The following is a 15,981-nucleotide window of genomic DNA, read 5'->3' as shown; positions in this document are numbered from 1 at the left end:
GGAAGTGAGGCGTCTTCTCGCGCGCATGCGCTGTCCGTTGCCGCGGTGCCGTTGGAGCGCCGTCGCGCTGCGGCCTGGGAGGAGATTGGGCTGTGCAGCGGCAGGCGGTGCGGGTGAGGTTGAGGTGGGCAGCGGAGTGAAGGGCGGGCCGGGGTGAGACGAGCGGGGTCTCCTTTCGTGCGTGTAGGCGGTGTGGCGGTTACTCCAGCCTGCTTTCGTGCGGTGGGGGCCTGTAGCCCGCCCGGCCGCGTCTCCTGGGCACCCGTGTGGGGTTGGTGGGCTGTGTGTGGGGCGGGTGGGCGGCACCCGGTGCTGCTTCTCTGAGGAGGTGGGGAGATGGCGGCAGGCTGCAGAACCCAGAGCCGCTGTTCTCACAGGGTTCCTTCTGAGGTGTGCTGCTTTGTTCGCTCGATAACGGGACGGAGGTAGTGAGAGCCGCCTCGGGGTGGGAAAAAAAGTACTCGTATTTAAGCATGCTTATGTTGTCAGAAAGTGTATTTCAGCGTTGGCTTGTCACTCGTGTTGTTTCTACTCGGGTATAAAGTAGTGTGTAGATCTGCAATCTGTAATTGAGTCTCAGCATGAACATGTTGATTGTTTTCCTCGTTCTGTCTTCTGGGAAATGCTCCAGAAATTGCTTTGAACTAAGATGACTGCATCATCATTTCCTGGATTTTTCTTGACCTACTAAATCTCATAACTTATTCTTAAGTAGGAGTGCATGACTTATGTTCTGTTCTATTTTTATCTAAATGATATCTTGACTTTATGTTTTCACAAACGTATTTAACTGTTTCTTAGTCTCTTAATATTTAATGCTTTTGCCATGCTATTTGAGAAGCATGCCTACTGATTAAGTCAGATTTCTTTATTTTGAAGTTGCTAGCTTCCTTCAGTACGTGCTTACAAATTCTCCTTAGGAAGATCTCTTGTATTTTGGTAGGTTACAATGACTGCATCAAATAAAGCACTGGAGCTTCAGCTGCAGATAAAGCAAAATGCTGAAGAACTGCAGGATTTTATGAGAGAATTGGAGAGCTGGGAAAAGGATATTAAAGAAGTTGATTCTGAATTAAGGAAACAGAGTGGTGTCCCAGAAGAGGTAAAATTAGTGGACTTGTTATTATTATTATTTATTTATTAGACATGTCAGTGTTTATGCTGTAAAATCATACTTGTTTTGCAGATGTCTTATTTCAGAGAACACAGTTAACTTCATCAAATTATGTTCTGAATTAAAATACGAGTAGATGGTAAGAGCTGATTTGTTCTTCATTTGAAGTAGATGGAGGATCCCGCTGCAAATTATTCTGCTAACTCAGCTTTGAATCCATAGCCATGAATGCTTGGGGCCAATAAATGTTTAATCAGTTCCTGATAGATCTAATACAGTATTTCTGTTCGCAGCATCAATATTACTTATTTATTGTGCACTGTTAATGTATTAATCAGTGATACTTTGCAGAAAGTTGTCTTCTAAAACTCAGCATTATATCATGCATGTAATACTTGTTATTGCTATATATTGAAAGATTTATGCTTGCTATCTTTTTTTGTAGAATTTCTTGTAGAATTCCTGACAACAGCTTTCTTGATGGATTTATGAAATAAAAGTAGGCAGTAGATGGGGATACCTATGTGTACATATAGGTACTACAGATTATTCAGTAGAAGCAACTTTTGTATCTCTGTTTCTTTTATAATAAAGTACTTATTTCAATATAGAATTTACCACCCATTCGAAACAAAACTTTTAAGAAAAAGAAGAAAAGCAAAAGTAAAGTCCCATCAAAGACAACCACTGAGGAAAACAAGAAAAACAAGATCAAGTCTTATGATTATGAAGCTTGGGGAAAACTCGATGTGGTGAGTTAGAGTAATTGCTTGTTGACATGGTTTGATTTCTTTTTTGTCCCTAGTTGATTTTGTTTTTAAATCACATTTTCTAATAGTGCTGAGAGTTACATTTAGAGGTCAGAATCCTACTTTACAGGAGATTTTATGGACAAAGAAAATAGCTTTTTCCCTACAAAGGATTACGCATTGGAATAATGAGAAATGCTATAGTTCTTTCTCTCTCTGTTTTCATCCAGCAGATTGCATTTGACTTTCAGGGAGCAAAAATGTTTTAACGATAGGTCTATTAAAAGATTATAATTCTAGTATAATATGACACTAAACACTGCTGTTGGTGTCAGAAGATAGATATTGTGGTGTGTGGAATACTTCTCAATGAAAAGGACTTTAGTGGTAGAGATTCTTAAACAGATGAAACACATTTTTCTAAAGTTTTACCTGATTTATTTTGTGTTTTGAAGTTATTATAAAGGTAATGGTTTATTTTATCTATTTTCAGGATAAAATACTGGAAGAACTTGATAAAGACGATAGTACTCATGATTCTGTATCTCCAGAATCAGACTCTGAAGAAGATGGAATTCATATAGATAAAGAAAAGGCTCTTGCAGAGAAGGAAAAGGTTAATACCAGTGTTTACTATCTACAAATTATCTATGAAAAAAAAAAACAACTTAAACACAGGAGCTGTTATAATTGCTTCTTAAAGATTGCTCCCTAAGATAAGACTGGAATGTGCCTGCTCTTCAGATTTTTTTGAAGTCTTTTTTTCTGGCCCATTGTTTCAGCATTTGAAGTTCTGACTGCATTTCTCTTACCATCACTGATGATGGCATGTTCTACTTAATGTACAGTTAATAACAGTCAATATATTGGTATTGTTCTTATATTAAGAAATTTGAATGCTTTATAGAATTCCTGCATGAATCAAACTGCTATTTTAGTTACAAGAATTATTTCATAGTAAAGCAATATCGTCTGAGAGATATTAAAAACATTTGAGCATTCTAAAATACAAGTATTGACTTATATTAATTTTTGATTAAAAAATATATCTGCAATAATTGGCTAAGATTACTCCTTTATTTCTATTCACAGGGTAACAAATACTTTAAACAAGGAAACTTTGATGAAGCTATAAAGTGCTACACTAAAGGGATGCATTCTGATCCATTCAATCCAGTACTGCCTACAAACAGAGCATCTGCTTTTTATAGAATGAAAAAGTAAAAATTTTATTGTTAAATCATATTTTTTTCTTTGACGTGCTACCCTCGGTTGTGTGGCTTTATCATCTAGTTTACCTTTCAGCTTCTATCAGCTCTGTTTCTAAAACTCTAATTTCTTTTCAGAGAGGAAAGGGTATGAAGGAGTTGGTTATATTATTTGTTGCAGTAGGTTGTCATCTTCTTTCCTTTCTTGATTTGATGTATTCTGAATCAGAAGTTGTTTAAATACTTGTGCTGTGTCTCTTGAGAAGCCTGCAAGATTCTCACTTTAGAAAGAGCCTGTAAAGTTTTAAAGTATCTTCCTAAGGTTTTGGGTTTTTTTTTATCTAAATGCTTGCAAACTAACTCATTCATGTCTTTGCTAGGTTTTCTGTTGCAGAATCTGATTGCAATTTAGCACTTGCTTTAGATAAAAATTATACAAAGGCTTATGCCAGAAGAGGGGCTGCTCGTTTTGCTTTGAAAAATTTTCAAGGTGCTAAAGAAGGTGGGTTTTCTTCAACATATTCCTTAAAAAACATACAGTATTCACCTGTGTGCTTGGCAAAAGTTTATATGACATGCATATTCGGTGCAGGAATTTAGGTTTCATTTCCTTTTTAAAAAAATAATAATAAACCATACCACATCTTTATTTCAAGGTAAAGTTCAAGCTGCGAGTCCAAATAATTGCTGTAGTTGTCAATACTTACGTGATACTTCGGCACTAAATATCTTTGAATATCTCATGGTTTGCAGTATCTGGGTTTTTAGGTAACTAAAACTTTATCTCAAAGGAATTTTATTTTATGCTTTCGCTGCTAACCTCTTATTCCTGCCTGAAGTATTTTTTTCTGATTTTCTGATAGATTATGAAAAAGTTTTAGAGCTGGATGCCAACAACTTTGAAGCAAAAAATGAACTGAAGAAAATAGAACAGGTAATACGATTGATATATTCTAACATAAATTAATTCATCCTGTTCACTTTATATCGTTATTAACTTATAATAAGAACCAAATTCAACAAAATTGCACAGGCTTTTTCTAATATTTGAAGATCACTGAGGTCGAAATTTGTAACTGAATTACATCTAATTTTGGAGTGCATGTGTAAGTTGTTGTAATGCTGGGTTGGCAGATTAGGACTGAGCTGTCACAGCAAGCTCTGTGGCTTTATCATCTTCCATTGGGGTTTTTTCAACCTCTTTTGTTAATGTTCTTGTTTTTTCTTTTAAGTCATGCATAGCATTTTGGTACAAAGTAGTAGTACATATGAGAGACATTACGTATCCTCCTGTCTATAGATTAAAGCCTAAGTGCCTATCCTGCCTATAGTTCCACTGGTTGCTGTGCCAAACTAGAAAGTGAATTTAAGCCTAGTGGAACAGAATATTCTGCTCCCTCTTCGGTAAGAGGGAAAGAATGTTGATTGTGATGAACTTAGTAAAACAGAAGGTGACCTAGCATTACCTCTTTAATTGTAGTCTTGAAAATTCTTTGAAAATTTCATTTCAAAATGAAGACCCAGAATCTCCAATAATTGAAGAAATAAGTGACATGTGATTTTGGAATATGTCTCCGAAATTATATTCCTTTTATTTACCAAGTAATATTCCTATTCAGAAGCCCACATAGAAATGCAATTTCAAGAACAGTTTAGAATGATCTCTTCAATTTGTGCTCTTACTGTAAGTTGAACTAGTGTTAAGATGCTTGGCTGACTTTTACAGTTTGGAAATACTCTAACTTCTGTTCTGAAAATGCATAAGTGAGGGAAATGCATACTGAAAAACAATGATACCTTTGCAGGCTCTATCATCTGAAAGCTCAAAACAAAAAGAGTTTGAAGAAGCAGTCAAATCAGAATTAACAGACAATGAGAGAAGGTGCATTGAAGAAGAGCAGCTCAAGCAGAAGGCTGTTACAGAAAAAGATTTGGTAAGTTGCATCTTCTGATCGGACAGATGAACTAGCAGAGTAAAATGTTGTTTTGTGCTATTAATCACACAAATGTGCAAATTTAAACCTGATTCTGTCCTGAATTTCCTAAATACAGGGTGGTTGGTATGCACTGTAGGAAAGAAGAAATTACAGCATACATTTTTGTAGATAGGATAAAAAAACAATGCCACATTAATAAATAAATCATACAGTGGCTTAGGTTGGAAGAGACCTTAAAGATCATGTAGTTCCAACCCCCTGCCTTGGGGTCAGGTTGCCCTGGGCCCCATCTGACCTGGCCTTGAGTGCATCCAGGGATGGGGTATCCACAGCTTGTCCCAGCAGCCTTTGGCAGTGCCTCAACACCCTTTATGTTATTAACTTTCGGTAGGGAGTGGCTTGTACTGCTCATCAAGAGTAAAGAACTGTCATCTCCACTACCATTCTTTTCACTATCAAAAAAAGGAAAGGTTGCAGTTCAGACTTGACAAGTTCAGTGTTGCCAGTCACAGCCGGCAGTCATTCAACTCTGCTATGCTGCACTTCACTAAACTAAGATTTCTTTACTGTCACCTGTTCCTTTTATCTACCTAATGTATGCCCCTAATCACCTCAAACTGTACATGTAGCATTTTTGCTTTAGTCATTGAAGTACTGGAGAAGTAGATTTTTGTAGTCTGTCTGCACAGATTGTATAAAAATAAGCAGACCATAAATGCCTGCTTTAACCTGTGTATTGTTTGTCATCTTGATATTGTGACCTTGTCTAAGAAAAGCCAATTGCACTGCGTCTTGCTCAACGTTACTTTTTCTTCTAAACATGACAGGGTAATGGTTATTTCAAAGAAGGAAAGTATGAGGCTGCTATAGAATGTTATACACGTGGTATAGCAGCAGATGGCACCAATGCACTTCTGCCAGCTAACAGAGCCATGGCCTATCTCAAGATACAGAAGTAAGTAGGATTGTATGCACCATACTGTTGCTTTTTTCTGTGAATCAGAAGAAATAATGATTTTCACCCAAGTTTCATTACAGTCACTCCAAATCTTCCTATTATTCAGTCTAAATCATGCTGAAAGCAGTAAAGGATTTTTTTTAAAGAAAACAACTGAATGTGTGATCTTCAAATGTATCTCACAGGAAAGAAGTTCTGAGAAAATAAAACGTCATCTGTTTGAAATTATAGCAAAAACTAAATGACTTTTAATTTTTTTTTTCATTCTTTCACATGTAAAATTCTACATATTTATCTTCTTCCAAGAGCATACCCCTAGCTTAGTCTTCACTGATTATTTAAAAAAAAAAAACAAACCAGTCAGCTACTAAATATTGCACTGAATAAATAAGTAGGTTCTAATTTGGTTGAATATGAGCTTTTTCAGAGAAGAGTCATCTTTTAAAATATTTCTCTAATGCTAGTAATGAAGACATGTACATACAACGTATTTAATTTTAATTACTCTTTACTGAAATAATTCATTAACAGTAGGAAATGCTTTATACCAAATGAAATTCCATATCACCATTTTTAAAATTGTCAAATACTACTTTTTTTGTTTTGATTTTCTCTCTCATCTCATTTGAGATGAAAGTGTAGTCCTTTTAAACTGATAGCATGGAAAGTGGAGATCTGAATATTTTGTTGGTGATCTCTTCTGATGTGGTACGGCTGACTGTGTAGAGATAATGTGCTGATATTAAATTCTATGTTTATAAAATAAGTTACACACTATTTCTGTGACATAAGATTTGCAATTTAGGGTTGAGGCTGTGGAAGACATTACAGTGCAAATAATGTCAGTGAATTGGAGAAAATAGTACTTTAACTAAATGACCAGGCAGAAAAACTGACTTTTTAAGATATCAGAGTGTCATGGGTCTTCACATTTTGAAATGAGGACCCAGGAAATGCAACAGAAGCTTGTTGATACTCTCAAAAACGTCTACAATTGATGAGAAATGCAGAAAATACTATTTCCACAAATTTAATGATAAATTGAAAGAGAGGGGAGGAATAAATGAAAATAATATGCACGTAGTGAAGTCATAGTCAAACATAACTGTAATGAGGAAATTTTATCTTACAACGAAAGCAAATGACCATAATAGAAGGCTATACTAAATTATTCTTAATGGTATCAAAAATCATATGCCCTTTATTACTTGGTTTGTTTTTGTTTTGCATTTTGTCCCAGTGATTTGTATTTATCTGTGTATAGATAATTAGGGTCTTCATGTTTTCACTGTTTTGAATAACTGTCTCTTCTGCTGAAACTGATAGCTGCTTTTGAAGCTGGTTATTAATTTTGTACTGTTCTTTTGCTGAGATATGAAGAGGCAGAAAATGACTGTACACAAGCTCTTCTGTTAGATGCATCTTACTCTAAAGCTTTTGCTAGAAGAGGAGCTGCAAGAGTTGCTCTTGGAAAGCTAAAAGAAGCTATGCAAGGTATGACTTTGAATTAGCCTGAGTGTGATGGGTAGGTGGAGATAAGAAGACGACGTAGATAAATGGAACAAGATTGAGTGTTTTTTGGTTGTGTTTTTTTTTTTTTTTAATCTTCTGATAGCAATTACCATTTCTGACTAATTGAGGTTATCAGTACAAAAGTTGAGATGGATGGTTGTTTGTTTGTTTGTTTGTTTTTTAAATTGAGTATGTATACAACTTTAGTGTTCTGATATTTACATGATAGGAAAACAGGTTTGTGTGAAATTACAACTATTGCTATTTATAAATAGTAAGAAATAGTTTCAAAAATGTGTTTGAAGCAAAATTATGGTACAAATGTTGGGATTACTTACCTGTCTTTAATTTATGGTCATAAAAAGAAACAGAAGGCTTAATAATTTGCCAGGAGTACTTTGTAAATTGAAATGCCTGGAGTTTTTGCTCAGATTATTTTGTTATTTTTTCCTCAGATTTTGAAGCTGTTTTGAAGCTGGAACCTGGAAATAAACAAGCAATAAATGAACTCACTAAAATAAGGAATGTATGTATATCAGTAAACCTAGAATAAGTGCTTTCATTCTTTATTATGTAAATTTTAGCAAAATTCTTTCTGATTTTTTTTTTAATTTAATCTTTGTGGACTACTTATTGTGCGTTTTGGTTGTTTGTTTGTTTGTTTTTCCCCAGGAATTAGCTGAGAAAGAACAGTCATGTCATGAAGAATATCCTCCAGAATTGATAAAAGAATCCGAAATAAAAAATGTAGTGAAACTCATTCATAATCCATTAAATCAGAGATCAACAGTAAGTTAGGTGTTTTTTGGTGGTGTTTTGTTTTGTTTGTTTTTGCTTTTGTGAATTGCTGTCTATAATGATGGGAAAAGTAGAGTTTAAGTTAAAATACAGTTTTTGCTTTTGTATGTCTTCTCGTAGATATGTTGTGCGTGTGGACAGCTTAAAGTTCAAAGATTGACTTTTTTTGATATTTTTTTATCAAAAATGTAATTTCTGCAGTTCTGTGTGTGTGTTCAGTAGTAGCCACAATGTAAAAAGTGCCGCACAGGAAGCATGGTGTATGCGTATATCAGTACTATGAAATGGGGAGGCAACCTCACAACCTTCTCCTGGATTTATATCTAACATCGTAGTTAGCAGAGCAAAGGGGAAGCAGTTGAGTCTCACGTTTAATTGCAGACTTGAGAAAGCTCCAGATAAACTTCTTCTTCCTTTTCAACAGCTGTATTCAGTTCCTATAGCAATAGGGTATATTACCTACTTGTCTCATATGTTGATATCGCACGGGGTTACTGCAGTAAGTTTGAGCCATCAGTTTCATCCTCATATACTGTGATATATCTGGATGCTATTTTTGAAGAAACAGTATTTCTAAAGTATGAATTAGCAATGGTTATAGTCAGATTAATGAGGTACGTGTGACAATATGATATAGGCACATAGTCTGTGTTTTTAAATAAATACAAAATGTGTTCAAAGTATGCGGTTAGTTTTGATAGAAAATGTATAATTATTGTGGTACCTTTCTTTGAGATATGCTCTCTGTAATCAGATACTTTTATCCTTAGAAACCCAGAAGAATTTATTACGTAGCAGCTGAAATACATAGGTGATATTATGAAGTTCTCAGTTTGTCTGCTAAATTAAGAGGCAATACCAGGTTGCTTTTTTTTCTTTCCAGTTCTGATAAGATAGAACAGGTACAGATTAATCATCTGTGTTCTTTATACTCCCCACAGAAGAAATATAACTTCTTTCCTCATATCCAGAAGGCACTCGTACAATTTGCTTTGACAATATGCCATCTCATAATTGGGCAACAGACAACTTACATGACTTGTAGCAGTTTGCAAACTGCTAGGAAAGCTTGCAGTGTTACTGTTTTAGAAATGGATGGAAACCTGACATTTATGGAAGCCTAAATTGCTGAATGTTTAACTGTTTGTATGTTTGCACCTATATTTGTAGAACAATTTAGACTATATATTCAGCTCAGTAATTCCAAAGTTCCATTAATTAGCGACTCATAGGACTTATGAATGTGGTGTTAGGTGGTGCTCAGAAATTACGGCGATCATGCAGAGATGGAACAAGCTGAAGCAGTTTATTTACTTGGAATACCCTCCAGTGGTAGGATTAACTGCCTTGTGATGTATACAAGTTGGTCAGCCAGGGGGCCTGAGTTAGTAATATTTATAATCTCAAAATTTTAAGTTGAGAGGTAAGGTTTATGTTGATGGTTGCTTCTTTGTTCACCTAAATTGCAAAGTTTGATCACATCATTGGTCAATATACAAGCTATTCTGGCTAGTTCAACCTTCTTAATGGGAGGCAGCCGTCACCATAATGGATATGGTTTTGTTGTTTGTTTTTATTGGAGAGACAGTGCAGATTCTGAGATTCTCTAGAGTAAGGGTACATTGGTTTTACTGAGGGAGAAATGATCATATAATACACGTTCCTTTGTACACCCTGAAGCTTTTTTTTTTTTAAAGGAAATTTATCTTTATTGAAAGTCTTCTATGTGTACCAACGCAGATGAAATTGATTGTCATGGGATTGTTTAAAATTAGACCTAGCAGTTTATCCAGGCCTCTGTTTGCACTGATGCAAATTCTATGCATGTGACATCAAGTATGTGTTCTGTTTAGAAGCCTTTGCGGAGGATAGCCATTGAAGAAGTTGATGATGACATGCTGAGTAGTGATTTCTTCAGCTCTTCTTCTTTAGTTCATAACTGGAAGAATTCAGTGAATATTGAAACAACAGAGCATCTAGATGAGGACAATCAGTTAACTTCAATGGACATTCCAAAAGCAAAGCAATTGAAAATCGAAGAAATCACAGATGTGTCGTCACCACAGTAAGTATAAAATTTCTGATCCTCCTTTAAAAGGGTAAATGTAGTTGAAATATAATCTTCATTGTGAGATTTCTACATGTGATGAGTATAGAATGTAATTTGGAGAATTGGAATTTAAAAAGCTTTAAAAGAAACATGCAGTTCTTACACATCTGCCTCATTGGTTGCATAGTAATTGAAGCAAATATGACCTGTGCAGTGTCAGATGAACGACTGGTAAGTGTTCCTTTTTTTTTTTTTTTTTTTTTTTTTTTTAGAATATGAATACATTTAAAGTATTTTCCTTTATGCTGTATTTTCTTCCATGTGTGCTTTCTTTCCTAACAATGATTTATATTTTAACAATTCAAAGTGTATTCTTAAGTAGAGTTGCAGCATTCTTTGCAAGCCAGTTGGCCAGTTGATTGAGAGAAAAGGAACGGGAGATGGTATCCTGTCTTCCTTTTAGCAGACAGCTGATATCTTTGGCTTTGCTCATGGTTCCTGTGTTTCATTGTGTTAGATAGACAGTCTGGCAGAAGCCTAGAGACAGCTATCCCAACTAAGTGTTGAAACTCTGCTTATCTGCTTAAGAAAAGTGCATATGCACCATTGTTATCTCATTGCATTAATATCTTTTACGGAATCCTGATTGAAGACTTCTGTGAGAACTATTTCCCCTTGCCTTTTCAGCTGGGTCAGATTGATTTACTGTGAGGTGTTGAAGGATAAATTGCTGAAAATACAAATTTACTTCCCTGACAAAATATGGGATAAAAATATATCTTCACATATATCCTTTTGGCTGGTTTGGGTCAACTGTCCTTGCTGTGTTTTATCCAGCTCCTTATGCACCTCCACCCTCCTCACTGGCAGGTCAGCACATGCTGAAAAGTTTTCAGCGCTGTACAACTGGAACATTAGTGTATTATTGTTTTTACCCTAAATATGTTTTAGCACTGTATCAGCTGCTGCGAAGAAAATTAACTATCCCTGCCAGAACCAAGACATACAGATATTATTTTGCATTATGAAATTGCAGAAAATGTAGTATTTTCTGCAGCTGTATTTGCGTTTTTTATGTTATAGGATTCTATCAGTTATTACCAAAAAAATAGGGAACTGCTGAGTATATTTGTGTTTGAAAAGATTAAATGAGTGTAAATCTTTTGTATATTGAATGTTGTTTTTTTCTTATAGGTGTTTTATTTTATTTTACTTTAATTTTCACTTTTGTAGCTTTTTTTCATCTTAATTTTACAGATTAATGTATTGCAGATCTTTCAAGATTTCAAAGGTCTCCAGTTAGGTTGCACTTCAAAAACTTCTGTAAATGTTTTAAAGATTACATATTTCAACATCTTTCTGCAGGCTTCCTGCTGGTGTCAAAGGAATTTCATCAGTATTGCATCCATCTGTGAACAAACAGATAGATAGAGAAAGCAAAACATCATTTAGATCTGCATCTCCAGTCCCTGCCATTCCTGCAAATTCTTTCCAGCTTGAATCTGATTTCAGGAAGTTGAAAGAGTGCCCAGAAAAAATGTACTTGTACCTGAAGGTATGAACTGTAGTATTGAGTGACATATTCTTTAACATTGAGGCAACGGTGCAGGCATAGGTGAAATGGGTAGCAATGTTAGGTTGTCTGAATGAGGTACAGTAATCTCTTTCTCTAAGTATGTTTACATAATAGATATCGTGGTCCAGTTTTGAATAGTTCTTGTGTGCCTGCCCTTTCATTTGCCTCAGAGCACAGTCTCTGTATATAACCTGTCTTGTTTCAAGCATAGGTTTTAAGTCTATAAGCTCTTGAATACATTCGTAGCCATGTTAAATTTTTATGTCTCAAATTAATGCTTCTAGGTTAATTAGAGCGATACTGTTTTTAAAGTGAACAAATACGTGAAACGCATTGATTTGTTAACATTTGTTTCTGCTTATATATATTTTGGTTTAAAAAATTGCTTAAAATCCTTTTTTAAAGAATTTAGCAATAATTTCTCAAGATAAAATAAAGACATGCAAAAGTAATGTTGAAAGTCAAAATATACAACAGTAATTTTTTAATTTATTTTTCCCATGTATGCACTTCTGACATTGCCCAAAACATCCAAAAGACTCTCATTAATTATTCTCATGACTGAACTGCTGTGTTTTCTTTTTTCCTTAACATGACACCTTTTTGATTTTTCCAAAGCAAATAGAGCCTTCGATTTATCCAAAACTGTTCCAGAAATCCCTAGATCCAGACTTGTTCAACCAGATAATGAGAATTCTACATGACTTCTACATTGAGTAAGCTTGATTTCTCCTTTGTCTTTCATTTCTTTCTACTCTATATTGTTTTTTTGTTTGCTTGTTTTCTCCCTTCTCCTTACATTTGCTCTTGCAGAGTTATTTCTCTTTGGGCTTATGGAGTTGGAATGATTTAACTGTTTCTTAATAAGAAATTAAACGTATGTTGAAAATTCAGAAAAGAGTTAAAGAAATAAATAGCCTGTATTGAACGTAGTCTTTCGAAAAGTTCTGCTGTGTAGCACTAGCAAATGTTTATTAGACATGTACAAAGTAATTTTTTGTATGTGTGTTCCATTATCACATACAGTTGCACAATGTCAACTTTAGGCAGTCATTTTTCTAAGCTTGTGATACGTTGTGAGTTTTAATTGCTTCCTTGGACCTAGATGTTCTGGTAAGAAAGGAGGTGGCAATTATTTTTGAAATTACTATCCTGTTTGATTTCCTAAAGTTCATTTTTGTCTATTGGTGACAGTGTGCCACTCCTCTTAAACTCTGAGATCCCACGTACAAAATATTTTCAGGTCGTTTTATGGAGAAAAGCAATTATAGACTGGGATTTCCTTCAATTTCTTTGAAAATATATATGTAATATGTGTGAAACATGACATTTTTAAAAGTTATGGTCCTATGTTTGTTATACGATTTATAAAGGTTAGGAAGCTTAAATTGTTTGCAGTGAGGTTAAAGGTGTTTTTTCTGGAGGGAGAAAGACAAGTCGTGAAAGAAAAATACTTGTTAGTATTTGTAGTGAAGACAGTGACTGCTTACTACTGCTTGTTATCCAGAAGAATGTAAAATTAACACTGTTTAAGAATTTACTGTATGGGAACAAATGGCAGTAACTAATGTCATGCTTCTTGGGGCAAGATGTAAGCCTTAAATCATAAAACTGTTGTGTGCCTCAAGAAGCAATCTGTTTGCATCAGTCCATTACTTTCTTTTTCTGTATTTCTCTTTTCTTGTTCTGTGTTATAACTGCGTGAATATTTCTGAGTATTTGTCTCTTTGCTTAGTCAGTGGAAGAATGAACAAGAAAGATGAAAAGCAAAGATCCTTTCGTTTCTTGTTCCTGACATCTTTTAATATTGCTTGCAGCTACTGAATCTTTCTAATGAGCAGTAGTTATTTTTATGTTTCTAATAATTTTCTCCAGGAAAGAGGAGCCATCACTCATCCTTGAAATCCTCCAAAGGCTATCTGAATTAAAAAGATTTGATATGGCAGTAATGTTTATGTCAGAATCAGAGAAGAAAAGTAAGTAATTCAGCACTATTATTTTAAACATAGGCCATGATACTGCCGAATTTAGCAAAAGAACTGTAAAATACAGTGCTTCTCCTGTTGTTTATTCCATTAAATAATTATTAAAGATTAGTTGCTTGTCTTGTTCAATGGTTTAATTGTTCTAGGGGTTAGTGTGGGAAGCGTTATTTTTCTTAGTCTTTTGGTTAAGACTCAAAAAGTTACAGCTAAATTCTCCGTAGTTTTGTCAATTATACCAGCTCATTTTAATCTGATAAAATAGCCCTCACTAGCATTTCAGGTTGTCATTCCGTAGTTCTACAAGTTTGTGGATTTGTATGAAGTCTTAGATTTGAGGTCTAGGTGTACCAGCTAACATTTCACGAGACCATTTCGTGGCAATTCTGACTTGCTTCATTTTTGCCGGTTTCTAAACCTCTGAGTCTGCATCTCTTGTTCTCAAGACACTGCTTAGATTGGTTTATGATTTAGGTAGGCATTGGCTTGAGTTCCTGCTTTCTAAAATTATGGCTTTTTTTTTTCCTCTCATGTTTCCAGTCTGTAACAATGAGACACTTAAAAACCAAACCTTTATCTAGGACCAAGTAGTGCTAATTTTGCTATCTACAGCTAAGTTTTGTTTATAACCATTATACTTTCAAAATATTATGTGACTCTAGTTAAAATAAGGTTACTTATTTGACTCACTGAAGTGCAATTCCACTTAGGAATTGCCTTAACACCATAACCTGAAGTAAGTTTTATTTGCCATCTGGCATTTAACTTTTACCTTTGCAGTTAATGCTGTAGTGCCAAGATAGTAAAATAAAATCTATCTGTGTTGTCAGGATTGTATAGCTGTTTGAAGAAGTGTTGTTAGCCAATTCATGAGCATCAAAACGAAGCAAGGTTTTCACTACTTTTCTTCACCCTCTCAATAATCATGAAAACATACTCATATTTCAGCTATGTAGTACTACTACTCTCAGTGGAAAGATCTGGACTAATTTACATTATGACTGTCAGTCACAGAAATAACAGTTTACATTGGGATTTTCTTTTCACAGTTACACAGGTACTATTCAGTCATGTGAAACACATGGGATTGAAAGATGCTTCTGTTGAAGAACTGGAGAAGAAATATGCCGTATTCTCTTAGTGGGTTTCCTGACAACTACACGTGTGAATTGCTCTGTTTCCATGCTTTTGTCATGTTGAACTCAGCTGAAGAATCCTATAAAGACTGGAGTTTGGTTGCTTTTGTATATGTGCTTAGATTCTTAAAGTTAATTCATCCAAATGGCCAGTGCCTGGAGAGAGAATTTCTTAGTTCTGCAGACACATTTACTTTCCAGCACCTGAAACACAGATTTACTTATCTTCAGTGGAATCTGTTAAAAAATGATGAATAGTGTTCCAGATTGCAACTGCAGATGGAGATCTTTATTAAAAAGAAAAAAATTATATTTATGAACATTCTTTTGGTAAGAATCAAATGATGTGTAAGAAATTTGTTTTTTTTATTTCAGAAAATAAAATAAATGTTGAGCTAAAATATCATGTCCGTTGTATTTTATTTTTTTTTTTAAATAAGCATAGGCCACACCAATATGTATAATTTGCAAAGTGAAACTGAGGGACAGTGGCCAAACATTCCACAATTCCTCTACTTATGTTCGTCCAAAAGCACTGACATGTGAGATGTTCCTGTGAACTTCAAATATAATTGCAGAATAAAAGCAAGCCAAATACCATGAAATAAAAGAAGTGTAGGGAAAACAGTTTGTTTGTCTTTGGAGAGTACTTTTAAAGTAATCTTAAATTTATCTTTGGGATTTTTTTGTTCCTAACCAGCTAAAGCTCTCAAGAAGGCTCAGAAAGCAAATCAGTATAAAGAAGAGAAAGGCATGGTATCACATTAAACTCTTAGATAAGAAATAACATCAGGCAAAGTCAGTGTAGATTTTTCATACTGTTCACATAAATAGAGGATGAAAGTAACATCTCTTACAAAGTGTACTTTAATTGCTTGAGTAGTAGTTACATATTACTTTCAAAAATTTTCCTGTTTTCTATGCTTGACCAATACTTTTTTTATCCTTTTGATATGTAACT

At 34.7% G+C, this 15,981-nt stretch overlaps 1 protein-coding gene across 3 annotated transcripts; it reads left to right on the top strand.

Annotated features, from left to right (window-relative positions):
• The first annotated feature begins 25 nt into the window (after nt 1-25).
• RPAP3 (RNA polymerase II associated protein 3) lies at nt 26-15,421 on the top strand. 3 transcript variants are annotated; one of them, XM_042815644.1, is made up of 17 exons: nt 26-124; nt 944-1,102; nt 1,726-1,866; nt 2,357-2,479; nt 2,956-3,083; nt 3,452-3,573; nt 3,935-4,005; nt 4,877-5,005; nt 5,836-5,963; nt 7,339-7,460; nt 7,934-8,004; nt 8,151-8,267; nt 10,130-10,341; nt 11,692-11,881; nt 12,521-12,618; nt 13,778-13,878; nt 14,934-15,421. In XM_042815644.1, the coding sequence occupies exons 1-17, from the start codon at nt 26-28 to the stop codon at nt 15,023-15,025; spliced, it is 2,103 nt and encodes a 700-aa protein (XP_042671578.1). In that variant the 3' UTR covers nt 15,026-15,421. The 3 variants fall into 3 exon arrangements, with proteins under 3 accessions (XP_042671578.1, XP_042671579.1, XP_042671580.1); XM_042815645.1 differs by having other exon boundaries at nt 34-113; XM_042815646.1 differs by lacking the exons at nt 26-124; nt 944-1,102 and adding an exon at nt 1,187-1,253.
• Nucleotides 15,422-15,981: the final 560 nt, after the last annotated feature.

The sequence above is a fragment of the Centrocercus urophasianus genome, unplaced genomic scaffold (genome assembly GCF_019232065.1).
Source record: "Centrocercus urophasianus isolate 14NV4802_14NV808 unplaced genomic scaffold, USGS_Curo_1.0 seq_15, whole genome shotgun sequence".
In the NCBI taxonomy this organism is placed as follows: Eukaryota; Metazoa; Chordata; class Aves; order Galliformes; family Phasianidae; genus Centrocercus; species Centrocercus urophasianus.
This window is presented reverse-complemented; position numbering and strand designations above follow the sequence as displayed.

Coding starts and splice junctions, on each gene's coding strand:
- RPAP3 (XM_042815644.1), top strand. CDS start 26: ATGCGCTGTCCGTTGCCGCGGTGCCGTTGGAGCGCCGTCGCGCTGCGG. Junction 1,867..2,356: donor CTTGGGGAAAACTCGATGTG/GTGAGTTAGAGT, acceptor ATCTATTTTCAG/GATAAAATACTGGAAGAACT. Junction 5,006..5,835: donor CTGTTACAGAAAAAGATTTG/GTAAGTTGCATC, acceptor TAAACATGACAG/GGTAATGGTTATTTCAAAGA.